The 14,684-nt window shown below is 40.7% G+C and overlaps 1 protein-coding gene across 1 annotated transcript in view; it reads left to right on the top strand.

The window, feature by feature from the left end:
- The window catches only part of lnx1 (ligand of numb-protein X 1), a 69,245-nt gene extending 55,359 nt beyond the window's left edge, over positions 1 to 13,886 (top strand). Inside the window, exons 7-10 of the mRNA XM_063002103.1 lie at positions 878 to 1,055; positions 6,488 to 6,731; positions 10,333 to 10,491; positions 12,569 to 13,886. Of these exons, the coding sequence (XP_062858173.1) occupies positions 878 to 1,055; positions 6,488 to 6,731; positions 10,333 to 10,491; positions 12,569 to 12,704 (717 nt within the window). The 3' untranslated portion in view covers positions 12,705 to 13,886. The remainder of the gene's footprint in view (positions 1 to 877; positions 1,056 to 6,487; positions 6,732 to 10,332; positions 10,492 to 12,568) is intronic.
- Positions 13,887 to 14,684: the final 798 nt, after the last annotated feature.

Below are 14,684 nucleotides of genomic sequence, written 5' to 3'. Positions count from 1 at the left end.
CTAACTCTTTCTGACCATCTTACACGTGGCCAAAACTGTAGGCAGGTCATAGCCTAGTGGTTAAAGTACTGGACTAGTAATCAGAGAGTCACTGGTTCAAGCCGCACCACTGCCAGGTTGCTGCTGTTGGGCCCCTGAGCAAGGCCCTTAACCCTCAATTGCTCAGACTTTATACTGTAACTGTACTGTAAGTCACTTTAAATAAAGGCATCTGCTAAATCTCAAAACAGTGGCACAGTAGGTAGTGTGAGGGACGAATAGCACCAGGATACTAATGACCTGGCTGCGGGTTTTATCTCCTAGTCTCTAGGCATAAACAGATTCTTTTGGTTACTCCATTTTCTTTACTTCATGCTTTCCAAAACATGCAGGAGATAAATTGGATTCTCTAAATTAACCTGTGCAGCAAGTAATTTGGATTGGTGACCTGTCCAGAGTGTATTCCTGCCCTACGCCTGACCAGGATAAAGCTGCTTATGAAAATAAATAGATTAATTTGCATTTTTTTTATTCACTCTGGATTTTTCTGGTTCTTGTTTCCACTATCACATCTCCTCATCACCTCAGTGATGGTTTTAGACTGAAGTGTGTGACTTTTTATTGATCCTTAATAACATTTCCTAATTAAGTTAGCGCTTAGCTGCTGTGTTCACTGCTCTTGGCTTTAATCCAGGGCCGAGTTACTGGCAGCAGTCAGCAATATTACAGGCTCTAGCAGAAATGGCTAGCTGACAAAAAACAAGTTCACATATACATACAAACACACACTCACACACACACAGTGATATTAGGGCAGAGCAGTAAGCCATACATTTTAGTCAATTGTGAATTCCTGCAATCAGGCACCACCCTGACTCAACAATGTCTTCTTTGCCAGGACTCATGCCAGAAGCTGGGCTGTTATGAGAAGACGGTGACCCTCCCTAAAGAGCCGACCGAGTCTCTGGGCATGACTGTGGCTGGAGGAATGAACAGCCGAGGGTGGGACCTGCCCGTCTACATCACCAACATCGACCCCAATGGCGTAGTGGCCCGTGAAGGCTCCATCCGCAAAGGTCTGTCTAGGATACACATTTAAAACACCCACCATCCTAGCAGTGGTGGTAAATGAAATCACGCCAGTCTCTAAACACAGCAGTATTGGCTTACAATACAAAAAACAAAAGTCAACAACATGAAATACACAACTTAATTAATAAATATATACAGTGTACATAGATGTTAGAAAAATGAAATGATTTTGAATATTATGATGTAACTGTTAAACTACATTGAACATTGTGTAGAAAAGTATTTGTTTCCTTTTCAGTTGCCTCTAGGATTGCAAATTTGTTATAATAAATGATATATTATTATTATAGTATTAAAAAGATCATTACATTAAACAATGGCAACCTGTTTAAAATACTTATTAACATTCCGAAAAACTTACTTGTCTCTTTAAATTAATATCTGGTTGCAACTATATAACTGTGATGGAATGCTAGATACTAAATCCCTTCAAAAAAATATGTCCATTTATTTAAAGTAATTTAGATGCTTTTGTATGTTGGGTCTTTGTTTTGCTGCATAAGCCAAAAATAGCTCAGCTTTAGCTCACGGACAGATGACCTTACATCTTTCTGAGGAACTCTATAACTGGAATTCTTTTAAAAAGGCAAGCTGCACAGGTCATAATGCTATAAACCACTGGGCTGCGGACCGGTACCGGTCTGTGGGTCTTTTATTACCAGCCACACAGAAAGAATAAATAATTAGAGATCGCTACATCAGCACTGACAACACTGCTTCCATTTCCAACACACTGGTGTTTATCATCTCATATCACCCCCAAGTGGAAGCAGTGTCTCGTTGCAGCAAAAAAGCTCATTTGTGAGCAGTATAGTTATTCTATTTTGAATAGCCTGTAAAATTTTATTTTATATGAAACCAGTCCATGGTGCAAAAAAGGTTGGGGAGCGCTGCTGTAAAGCACCCTGGTACCGGTACAATTTTACCACCATGGTAAACAGTTGGTAAAATGTACAGATTATGAAATGCTGTTTTTCAAAACGAGACCCTTATTGGAGATAGTTTTGATAGTTCTGTCAATATAACTTTATTCAAAGTGGTTTGTACGAGGGTTCTTCAAAAAGTTTCCACACTTTTTAAACTCTGTTTATTAAGAATTTCAAAAACAAATGACATCACTGTTCCACAAAGTCACCTTCCGATGCATTTCTCCCAGCTTTTTATTGCCAATGTTTTTGGTTGAGCATGTAGCCACTGATGCACTGCTGCTTTCCCATCATCATCACATGAAAATCTTCTTCCCCTTAAAGCGTCTTTGAACGTCCAAAAAGGTGGAAATCAGATGGTGCTAAATCCGGACTATAAGCTCTATTTCAGTCTTTCAGACACGACCAATTACTGCTCCTCCCATCATCACTGTTTCCAATGAAAATATAAAAGTGCGGAAAGTTTTTGAAAGATTCCCCGTAGATCATCATCCTTTTTTTGCAAATGTTAGACAATCACCTAATTTAGCAGTGTTTTCTGCTTTCTGGATGAGTTGTTGCTGAGCCAGTGGGGAAATAGTATCTAGCTGGTCACTTCTGGGTGAATTCACCACCATTTAAGGTTTCCCAATCTGGTGACAATGATTTTCTGTAGTTTGTTGGAGTCTAAAGTCTTGCATATGGCTTTGGAACCCGTTTCAGACTAATATTATTCAACAACGTTTTATTCTCATGTTTTTAGGCATTAGATTGTGTTATAGATAGATGGATGGATGGATGGATGGATGGATGGATGAATAGATAGATAGATAGATAGATAGATAGATAGATAGATAGATAGATAGATAGATAGATAGATAGATAGATAGATAGATAGATAGATAGATAGATAGATAGATAGATAGATAGATAGATAGATAGATAGATAGACAGATAGATAGATAGATAGATAGATCACTTTATTAATCGCAGAGGGAAAGTCAAGTATTACAACAGCTCAAGGTACAATAGAAAAAAGTAATAAGTATATAAAAGACTCAGTTATAGTTTTCCTTTAGAAGCATTAAGGGTGTTATGCGGGTTGAATAACTAACTTTCTTAAATAAATGAAACCACGGTTTACAAAATGTGCTTTGCTTACTCAGGTCCTCTTACAATTTAATTATTTCAAGTCATTCACTGTAACATATAGGCAATAACAGAGGCAATTAAAAGAGGCAATTACTTTTTTCACAACACTGCATATCAAACAGACCTTTATTCTGTTTGACCATGTATTGTAACACTGTCTGAGCTGCATGGAACAAAGTAGAACGAGATTAGTAAATCAACTGATCTGGTCTCCTGGGTGTAGACCAACTCCAACAAAGCCATCCACCTGTCTCCAACAAAGCCAATCACCTGTCTCCAAGGTGACCCTCTGATCTGGCTCTCATATACACACACAAATGCATACGCCATGAACAAAGACACACCTGCTAATGCATATGCATAAGGCTCTTTAATTTAGCTGATTTATGCACTGTGTCAAAACAACGCATACAAAGTCCTAATCAGAATATCACACCTGTGCCATTTTAAATACACGACCTATTTATTTTCTGTGTCCATCTATCTAAAAAACACACACAGATGCAAGAGAGAGTTTGGCAAGCTGAACCCATGAACACTGATTAGCCATAACGTAGAAGTGTCTAATAGAGTGGACAGTGAGTGGACACGGTATTTAAAAACTACATCAGCGCTGCTGTGTCTGATCCACTCTAACACACCACCACCATGTCAGTGTCACTGCAGGGCTGAGAATGATCCACCACCTAAATAATACCTGCTCTGTGGTGGTCTTGTGGGGGTCCTGACCATTGAAGAACAGGGTGAAAGCAGGCTAAAAAGTATGTAGAGAAACAGATGGACTACAGTCAGTAATTGTAGAACTACAAGTGGACAGTGAGTGTAGAAACCAGGAGGTGGTTTTAATGTTATGGCTGATCAGTGTTTTTTAACTGACTAGTTTGGTGTGGAGAAACCAGTTGCCTAAATAGAGCCTTAAACTCAACCCAAATAAAAACATTTGGGTTACTGCTGTTAGTGCTAGTCCTAGCTGTTAAAAACCATCTGTAAAGCATGATGCTATCACCACCTTATTTTACATATTTTACTAGTAAAACCTGAACGATATGCCTAGTTTGATTTATATCATTAACAGCAGTTCAGCAGAACAGTCCAAGAAAGGAATCTTTTTTTTAATAAAACTTTTGTCAGAGTAAGTAGGGGGGCGGCACGGTGGCTTGGTGGGTAGCACTGTCGCCTCACAGCAGGAAGGTCCTGGGTTCGATTCCCAGGCGGGGTGGTCCGGGTCCTTTCTGTGTGAAGTTTGCATGTTCTCCCCGTGTCTGTGTGGGTTTCCTCCGGGAGCTCCGGTTTCCTACCACAGTCCCAAAACATGCAGTCAGGTTCATTGGAGACACTGAATTGACCTATAGGTGAATTGGTGTGTGTATATGTGTCTGCCCTGCGATGGACTGGCACCCAGTCCAGGGTGTTACTGTGTGCCTTGCGCCCATTGAAAAGCTGGGATAGGCTCCAGCCTAAATGATATGCCTAGTTTGATTTACACATCACATAATACATACAGTAGAATTCAAGTTTAACCGTTCAGCTTAACAGTCCAGGGGAAGAATCCTTTTTTTCTATTTATTTATGCATTATTTATCCATTATTCCTTCTGATTTAGCATAGTCAATTTGTCTTCCACTGCTGGGGGATACCTGATTGCATTCGAGGAGGGTATTTTGCTGCTCACTCCTCCTCTGATGCATTCGCAGTCCTAGCAGACCCCTTCTTTTTGCCCATGCATTCTGCACAGATGCCTCTATCTGCTAATCAGGGTCCTTGCAATGCGTTTGAAGACCCCACCCACATAGTCCGGTCATCCCCCCCTAATAGACACGATGGCCAAATAGTGTCTGCTGCAGGCACTGCCAATTATGCCCACTAGATGGTGCCCAGCCGATCAGTGGCAACGCCGAGTTTCGAACCGAGGAGTTCAGAATCTCAGCGCTGGTGTGCTAGCGGAAAAGCGCCACCTGGGCGCCCAAATTATTACATTTACATTTACATTTTTAGCAATTAGCAGACGCTTTTATCCAAAGCGACTTACAGTACTGTGACAGTATATTGTCTAAGCAATTGAAGGTTAAGGGCCCAACAGTGACAGCCTGGCAGTGGTGGGGCTTGAACCAGCAACGTTTTGATTACTTGTCCAGTACCTTACCCGCTAGGCTACAACTGCCGTTTTTAAAATATTTTTTTGTTAGGTATTTATTTGTTAGTATGTTAGGTGATCAAATACAGTTAAGCCACACATTTCTTTTACTGGTGTTAAACATCACACTGATGTTGTGTAAATTGTAGAAGGCCTCTGGAATTAATCTTTTTATTTAATATAACAATACTACGTTTAAAATGTGCAATCCTAGACAATGAAAAATGGAAGGCTTAACATTGTTAGTGCACTGCTACTGTGTGTGTGTGTGTGTGCTTTATGCAGTACTTTCATTCAGATTAACCTTTTCTATTAGCACATCTAGATACCTTATAGCACATCTGCATGAGTCTTATTGGTAATATCAACACCTCTGTTTAAATCTAAGGTGGCTTTTTCTACATCCTCTTTCTTTAGTTTTAACCTAACTGTTTTTACTTGTTAAAACAATAAAACATTCCCCCTTAAATGCAGACACAGTTATTTGTATCCAGACTTTTCCTTAGGGGCTGTTCAGATTTATTTACCGGCCAGCCCATTCAGATTATGGAAATTCCCTGTGTGTAGGTTGCCAGTTTTAATTCTAAGTAGAACGTTTAGGGCATGCTTTTAGGTTTTAGTTGTCTGTAGCCACTCCTTTATAACAACTCTTTCCCTTAAGCCCAGAATAAAATAAGAAACAGAAATAGCAGACTAGTACAGCAGATCACAGGTGAGATATACTGGGTCTCTAGAAAGCCTGAGCTATTTTAACACTTACTGTATGTATTTGACAGATGCTCTTACACAAAGCCACAACAACTGAGAAAGGATACAATCCAGCCAGATGACTGTTAAGTGCCTTGTTCAGTGACCCAACAGTAGCAGTCCAGTTTGTCATGCCCTTTGACAGGTGTATGAAATCTATCATTACAGTGAATTATATGCCTTCAGCTTTGTGGTATCAGTTTGGCCTCTGCTGTTCCTGCATTACTGTGTCCCTGTGCAAAATGCCAGGTCCATAAAGGTCCAGTTTGACAGGTTTGTTGTGGGGAAACCCCACTGAACACCATAGCACCTTAGCAATTCTCAAAGACTCGTGGTTTTGGACTGGAATGTCCACTGAGGTTGCAGAAAGGTTGTCCACATACGTACTAACCACATGAACATGGGCTTCAGGCAAAGACAAGCACAAAAACATATATTGAATAGAATTAGCATTTGAGTCTGCTCATTTGTGTCCTAGGTGATATCCTGTTGAATGTGAACGGTGTGGAACTGACTGGTGTGACTCGAGGCGAGGCTGTGGCTAACCTGAAGAACACCTCATCACCGGTGGTACTACGCGTGCTAGAGATGAGGCCGCCTGACATGAGCTCTCTGGACTGCTTGCCTCCTATGCTCGCGCCATCCTCGCCAGGCGATGTCAAAATGCCCCTGCCCAGCGATGACTACTCACCCCTCTGGGTATCCTGGCTTCAACTGCCAAGGTAAGAAAGAAAGAGGGCCTGGATAGGGCAGGGATGGGTAGCTCAGGGGGTTGAGTCATGTCATGTCACTACACTGTCAGTTCTAGGCTAGAAATCTGTTACTGAATTATTGATAGTTGAAAATGTATTTACAGTGTATCACAAAAGTGAGTACACCCCTCACATTTCTGCAAATATTTCATTATAATTTTTCATTGGACAACACTATAGACATGAAACTTGGATATAACTTAGAGTAGTCAGTGTACAGCTTGTATAGCAGTGTAGATTTACTGTCTTCTGAAAATAACTCAACACACAGCCATTAATGTCTAAATAGCTGGCAACATAAGTGAGTACACCCCACAGTGAACATGTCCATACGCCGCACACTGCATCAACTCGGTCTGCATGGTCGTCATCCCAGAAGGAAGCTGACGCACAAGAAAGCCCGCAAACAGTTTGCTGAAGACAAGCAGTCCAAGAACATGGATTACTGGAATGCCCTGTGATCTGACGAGACAAAGATAAACTTGTTTGGCTCAGATGGTGTCCAGCATGTGTGGCGGCACCCTGGTGAGAAGTACCAAGACAACTGTATCTTGCCTACAGTCAAGCATGGTGGTGGTAGCATCATGGTCTTGGGCTGCATGAGTGTTGCTGGCACTGGGGAGCTGCAGTTCATTGAGGGAAACATGAATTCCAACATGTACTGTGACATTCTGAAACAGAGCATGATCCCCTCCCTTCGAAACTCATGGCAGTTTTCCAACAGGATAACGACCCCAAACACAACCTCCAAGATGACAACTGCCTTGCTGAGGAAGCTGAAGGTAAAGGTGATGGACTAAACCCAATTGAGCACCTGTGGCGCATCCTCAAGTGGAAGGTGGAGGAGTTCAAGGTGTCTAACATCCACCAGCGCCGTGATGTCATCATGGAGGAGTGGAAGAGGATTCCAGTAGCAACCTGTGCAGCTCTGGTGAATTCCATGCCCAGGAGGGTTAAGGCAGTGCTGGATAATAATGGTGGTCACACAAAATATTGACACTTTGGGCACAATTTGGACATGTTCACTGTGGGGTGTACTCACTTATGTTGCCAGCCATTTAGACATTAATGGCTGTGTGTTGAGTTATTTTCAGAAGACAGTAAATCTACACTGCTATACAAGTTGTACACTGACTACTCTAACTTATATCCAAGTTTTATTTCTATAGTGTTGTCCCATGAAAAGATATAATAAAATATTTGCAGAAATGTGAGGGGTGTACTCACTTTTGTGATACACTGTACCTCCATCCCAGTGTTGTATATTTTTGCTTAATCATAACTTCAAACTAAATTAAATATAAGACACAATCTGGGTAAACACCAATACAGTTTTAAACCTCTGTTTTATTAATTGAGGGGAAAAATGTCCAAAACCTCTGCTTAGATGTAGATTTAAGTAAGTTACTGCTTAGATGTGAGTGACTTTCTTGGTGAGTCTTGGTGATTGATGGCACCTGCACAGAGTCAAGGAATAATTCGAAACAAAGCTGATCCATATATATGAACCTGCCTCGTGCAATTGATGCAGTCGGCTACTGCACACATGTCGGCGGGGGCGTGTGTCAGTCTTGCTCTCCTCAATCAGGGCGGGGTTCGGCATCAGTAGAGAGGAAGCATAATGCAATTGGGTAATTGGATATGCTAAAAGATGGGAGAAAAAGAGAGAAAATGCATAAACAAACTAATATATATATATATATATATATATATATATATATATACACCGATCAGGCATAACATTAAAACCATCTCTTTGTTTCTACACTCACTGTCCATTTTATCAGCTCCACTTACCATATAGAAGCACTTTGTAGTTCTACAATTACTGACTGTAGTCCATCTGTTTCTCTGCATGCTTTGTTAGCCCCCTTTCATGCTGTTCTTCAATGGTCAGGACTCTTCCAGGACCACTACAGAGCAGGTATTATTTGGGTGGTGGATCATTCTCAGCACTGCAGTGACACTGACATGGTGGTGGTGTGTTAGTGTGTGTTGTGCTGGTATGAGTGGATCAGACACAGCAGTGCTAATGGAGTTTTTAAGCACCTCACTCTCACTGCTGGACTGAGAATAGTCCACCAACCAAAAATATATCCAGCTAACAGTGCCCCGTGGGCAGCATCCTGTGACCGCTGATGAAGGTCTAGAAGATGACTTTACATCTACAAGGTGGACCAACTAGCTAGGAGTGTCTAATAGAGTGGACAGTGAGTGGACACAGTATTTAAAAACTCCAGCAGCGCTGCTGTGTCTTATCCACACATACCAGCAACAACACACACTAACACTCACTGCAGTGCTGAGAATCATCCACCACCTAAATAATACCTGCTCTGTGGTGGTCCTGTGGGGGTCCTGACCATTGAAGAACAGCATGAAAGGGGGCTAACAAAGCATGCAGAAAAACAGATGGACTACAGTCAGTAATTGTAGAACTACAAAGTGCTTCTATATGGTAAGTGGAGCTGATAAAATGGACAGTGAGTGTAGAAACAAGGAGGAGGTTAAATTTTATTTCTTTGTTCACGTAGCTTGTCTTTGTCTGTTATCATAAGTCTAAATATAATTCCCTAACATTTAAAGAATTGGGGGTGGGTGGGTGGGTGAAAGGTGAATAAGGTTTTTGTGAAGGTGGAGATATGATTAATAACTGACCTTAAAACTAGTGTCTGACCTTGCACCTTTTAATGTCATCCTGTTTGCATATATATTATAAAATTAATAGAGAAGCAAAGTGAGGTTTCAATAAGACTTCAACTCCACATTAATGCCCTAGGTTACAGAAGAGGATGTCCATGAAATCACAGATTGTCGTGTCAGAATGTAGGTTATTTCAGGTGTTTTCAATCTTTAATGTGCTGTTAATGCATTTAAAAAGGACAAAACAAATACACTAGTGAGAAAGTAAATTACAACTAAGATGAATGTGCACACTTATCTTTGTGGAACCCAATTCCCTTTTTTATCGATTAGATGTTAGAAAGAGAACTGATTTCTTAATTGTTGGTGTGCTGTTGTATTAAGCTCTCTGGGCAGTAATTGTTATAAGATATGATTAATTGTTCAGTGGTTAGCGCATGACAGCACCTTTAGGTTATTACTTTTTTATAAAATGTGCCCTGTCATGCTTTATTCATTTCATAATTTTTATTCATTCATTTTCACTAACTGCTTCATTCAATGCATTTATTTGACCGAATGGGCACAAATTCTCACAGACAGTTGGTACAGATGAAAATATCATACAGAGGTCACTTATTTTAATACCATTTGTTTTTTAAATGGAATGTCCAACACATTCATTATCGGGTGTCCAAATACTTATGGCCAACAGTAAAAAATTAGAAATATAGATGTAAAAGTAGTATTATTTTTTTTCACCCAAAATTAAGCCAGGTAATTTTGTATCAGCCTACTAATCAGTCTCATAGTAGCTCTCAGAATGACTGATCTCAGTCAGGTTAAGCAGTAGGAAATTTTTAGAATGGCTCTGACCTGATTTCAAACACAAATCTGCACACTGTTGGATCTGATACAGTATGATAAGGTGTACTGTTGTATCTTGCAGGCACCTGTACAGCTGTAAAGACATTGTGCTGCGAAGGAGCACAGCAGGGAGTCTGGGTTTCAGCATTGTAGGAGGTCAGGAGGAGCTCAACTGTAACCAGTCCTTCTTCATTCGCTCCATCGTGGAGGGAACGCCCGCCTACAATGACGGCAGAATACGGTACGTACAGCCATGGGTCCTGGGAACCTTTAATAAGTATAGATAGTTGATTATTCCATATTTAATATAGTCTGATGCATTGATCTACTTACAGCATCATATAATATTAGGCATTACTTTAAAGTGTACATGCAGTCTTGTAAAGCCAACAATGATCTCTAACATTTAACATTTAGGGACAGTGGTAGCCTAGTGGATAGAGCGTTCTGCTATCAATTGAAAGGTTGAGAGTTCGAATCCCAGCTCTGACATGCAGCCACTGTTGGGTCCTTGAGCAATGCCCCTAACCCTCTGTACAATGGCTGACCCTGAGCTCCGAGCCCAGCATTTTACAAATTAATACTCATCCCTGTATGAGACAGGTCTTCAAAATATTAAAGAAATACTTACCATTTGATTTAGTTATCACGATTGTGTTTCAGGACACAAGGTACTTTGAACCACACAGTTCAAACTTAACTGACACATTGGGTCTGTCTCAACATCTAGTGAGCTGCCTTGCTGCCCTCTGCCTACCTAGGCAGCTGCCTAAGTAGAGAGGATTCTAACTGACATCGAACTGTAGAGGTCAGATTATTGGGATGTTCTAGATTCTGTCATCGGCTGCTCACCTCCGCAGTTTTAGCTTACTAAGCTATTTAAACACAGTAGACAGCGCAACCTGCTAGCATGCCAGCTAACATCTCCCTCTGTGTACCAAAAACTGCTCTCTACATAAACAGCATTTTACGTCATCCTACGCACGCTTCTAAGCAGAAGCCTGTCTAAATTCTTAGATACCTTAAAATAAACTGATTGAATTATGAGGGAGCATCCGATGCTTCCTTAGCAGTGAAGGCAATCCCAGCTTTTCAGTGCGGCACAACTTTTCTCACAAAAAAATTGCAAATATGGCAGACGAAAGCAACAAACAGTGTTCTTTTAAAATATAAATAAATTCTCACTGATTTTTATTTGTATAAAGGTGTACAAGTGTCATTTGCAAATTCAGGCTTGTCAGTGACAATTTAACCCTCTCGGTAGACAGAGGGAGACGTTAGCTGGCATTCTAGCGGGTTGTGCCATCTCATCCCATTCGTTTGAATGGCTTGAGGCTAACTGTATTAGCTTAGTAAGCGAAAACATAATTGCTGTACAGTAGTGTATCTAAATAACCTGCCTTATGAGTTCAATGTCTTATCAGAATCCTCTCTACTCAGGCAGTAGGCAGCAAGGCAGCTCACTAGGTTTTCAGACATACCCACTGACAAGCCCAAAATTGCAAATAAATGATACTTTTAGTCTTCATAAAAATTAACTAGGAGTACATACATTTGAAAATAACTCTTGCTGGTCCTCTTCTTTGTGAGAAAAGGTGTGCCACACTGAATTCTGGGATTGCCTTCATGGTTGAGGAAGCATTGGATGGTCCCTGGCTATTTGGTCCTTCTATTACGGTACTTAGCAGACACTTTTATCCAAAACAACTTACAATTATGACTAAATACAACTTGAGCAATTGAGGTTTAAGGACCTTGCTCAGAGACCCGACAGTGGCAACTTGGCAATGGTTAGGCTTGAATCGGCAACCTTCTGATCACTAGTCCAGTACCTACCCCTTAGCAGCAATAAAGCGTTTTAGTTGGCAGCATTTTTAGGGATCTAAGAAATGAGACAGGCTGCTTCTCGGGAGTGTACGTAGGATGACGAAAAATGCTGTCTATATATAGAGAGCTCACTAAGTTTTAAGACAGACGCCTCATCTTGTGATTGTGGGCATTGTTTATACTAGCTCCCAGACTGCATTCTGAGCACTACATAAAATATAACTGTACCATATATGTACTAACATTAATTATACATTTATATAAAGGCATGTGGCAGATGGTTTAGGCTAGGTGACTTACAACTGGGACAAGATACAATCCAAGCAATTGAGGATCAGGGGGTTTGCTCAGTACCGGAATAGTGGTATCTTGGTTATATATGGCTAAAATCGTTATCTTTCCAATCAGTAAGTAACCACTGTAACTATAATGCAGCTGGAGATGAAATTTTGACTCGAAAATCATTTTATATTGTCCCTCTGTGTCTCTAGGTGTGGAGACATCTTGCTGGAGGTGAATGGGAAAAGCACATGGGGGATGACCCACACTGCACTGGTGCGCCTGCTGAAGGAACTGAGGGGGCGTATTACTCTCACCATCGTTTCCTGGCCAGGCAGCCTACTATAGGCTCACACAGCATGCCGGAGGTCGGGGCGTCACACAGTTCCCGCCCACAATTAATGGGCCTATGGACATGGACTTCCTCAGTAGGCAGTTCGTATAAAATGGACCAGCCCTTTAAAAAAATAGGGCAGGGCACACTGGCCTCAACCCGTACGAGTGGCCGACATGGACGTCTGCTAGAATAGGCGTGGCCTTTAACAGATTCTCTTCACATGGGGACTAAGGGAAGCGAAGGTGCTAAAGTGGGCACTGAAAGGAAAGGTTAAAAGGTTAACCAGGTTTACAGCCTGAAAGACCGTGTGTCACTTCTTATTTTCATTGGCTGCTTGTGCACTTTGTACTTAGCCCCGCATCTGCCTCGTAATTTACACACAGGAAGTTCCTGCACCCGTCATATTTGATGCTGGAGCTTTTGAGACCACAGATACTGGGAGATAACTGTCCAAAAGGGATAATAATCACACATGACGAGGACTCGTGTGATATTATGTATATAACAATTCTTTATGGGCAATGTGCAAAACATGTTAAGTCGATTTCAGGTGGAAGAGAAAAGACTTCTGAGATAATCAGAGAGTTTAGAGTTTGGGGAGGGACACAGTTGCCAACTCCATTAGTTTCTATGTTAGAACTTGCATTTACACACATTTCTTTACTGTAAACGTTGGTGTGTGTGTGGGGGGGAAAGAGAAGCTAAATTCAAGCGCTTGTATATGGTGGCTGTTTCTTTCGTTTGTTTACTTCACTTTGTTCCTATGGCCTTTTTCAAATATTGGCTTCGCTTCGTTCGTTCTGACAGTGATGCGTTCACTCCAGCCGCTGACATGGAGGCCCATTTGCCAAGTAGTTTTTTGTCTGTATCGCTATGTTTCAGACACTGTTGCAAAGAAAAAATATCAGACAAGTATTATAAAAAAAACCCTGACTAAATAAAGCTATTTTATAACTCTCGTATGGATATATATGCTTATAGTTATGAGAATTTGGCGGCCTTGCTAATTTTGCTACTTTAGAGACATCAGCTGAGGGAATTCTGTCCGGGCGGCAAACTGCTGTGGAGGTGTTTTTGTACGTGGAGATCATCGTGGGAAGCTGTGTTGTAGTGTTTTATGCTTTGGCTTGTGTAGCATTCTGTATCTGATGATACTTTTGGTTAAATAATCAATAAAATCAGTCTACAACAAATCCTGTTCCAGAATGAGACTCTTTACATTGTGCTATGTGTGTTGGAATGTGGATTTAGCTATACAGTGGTACCTTGTAACTCCACGCCCCCTAAACTCGAAATATTTGAAACTCGACACCCTTCGTGGAGAAATCTTAAATTCGACGTGTTCAGCCTTAAAAAATGTGTTATTTAATTTCAAATGAACAATGAATAGCCGCTTTGTTTAGCACAAAGCTTGAGCGATGTGGTAAACATCATCAGTGCAAATATGAGACAAATCTGTATTATAGCTGGGGGTTCAGTGAGAATCACCTTTTCCAAGTTTAAAACGCTTAAAGTAAAAAATAAAGCTTAACGTGGATTAATGTACAAAGAGAAAGACACAGAAACACTAAACTTAATTACTGCTGCTCATAAGGAAGGAAACAATAAAGAAGTAAAGGTTAATTGTAGGTTTTATTGTATTTTTTATTGATTTCTAACTGTTTTTCAATTATATTCCATACATTTCAAAAGGTCACACACTCTAATATTTAAATCTGGACTCATCAGACCACATGACCTTCTTCCATTGCTCCAGAGTCCAATCTTTATGCTCCCTAGCAAATTAAAGCCATTTTTGCCGTTTAGCCTCACTGACAAGTGGTTTTCTTAAGGCTACACAGCTGTTTAGTCCCAAACCCTTGAGTTCCCTTCGCATTGTGCGTGTGGAAATGCTCTTACTTTCACTATTAAACATATCCCTGAGTTCTACTGTAGTTTTTCTACTATTTGATTTCACCAAACGTTTAAGTGATCGCCGATCACAATCATTC

This window comes from Trichomycterus rosablanca, chromosome 9, assembly GCF_030014385.1.
Source record: "Trichomycterus rosablanca isolate fTriRos1 chromosome 9, fTriRos1.hap1, whole genome shotgun sequence".
Taxonomy (NCBI): Eukaryota; Metazoa; Chordata; class Actinopteri; order Siluriformes; family Trichomycteridae; genus Trichomycterus; species Trichomycterus rosablanca.
The sequence above is the reverse complement of the archived record's forward strand: the minus strand, read 5'-3'. Positions and strand labels throughout refer to the sequence as shown.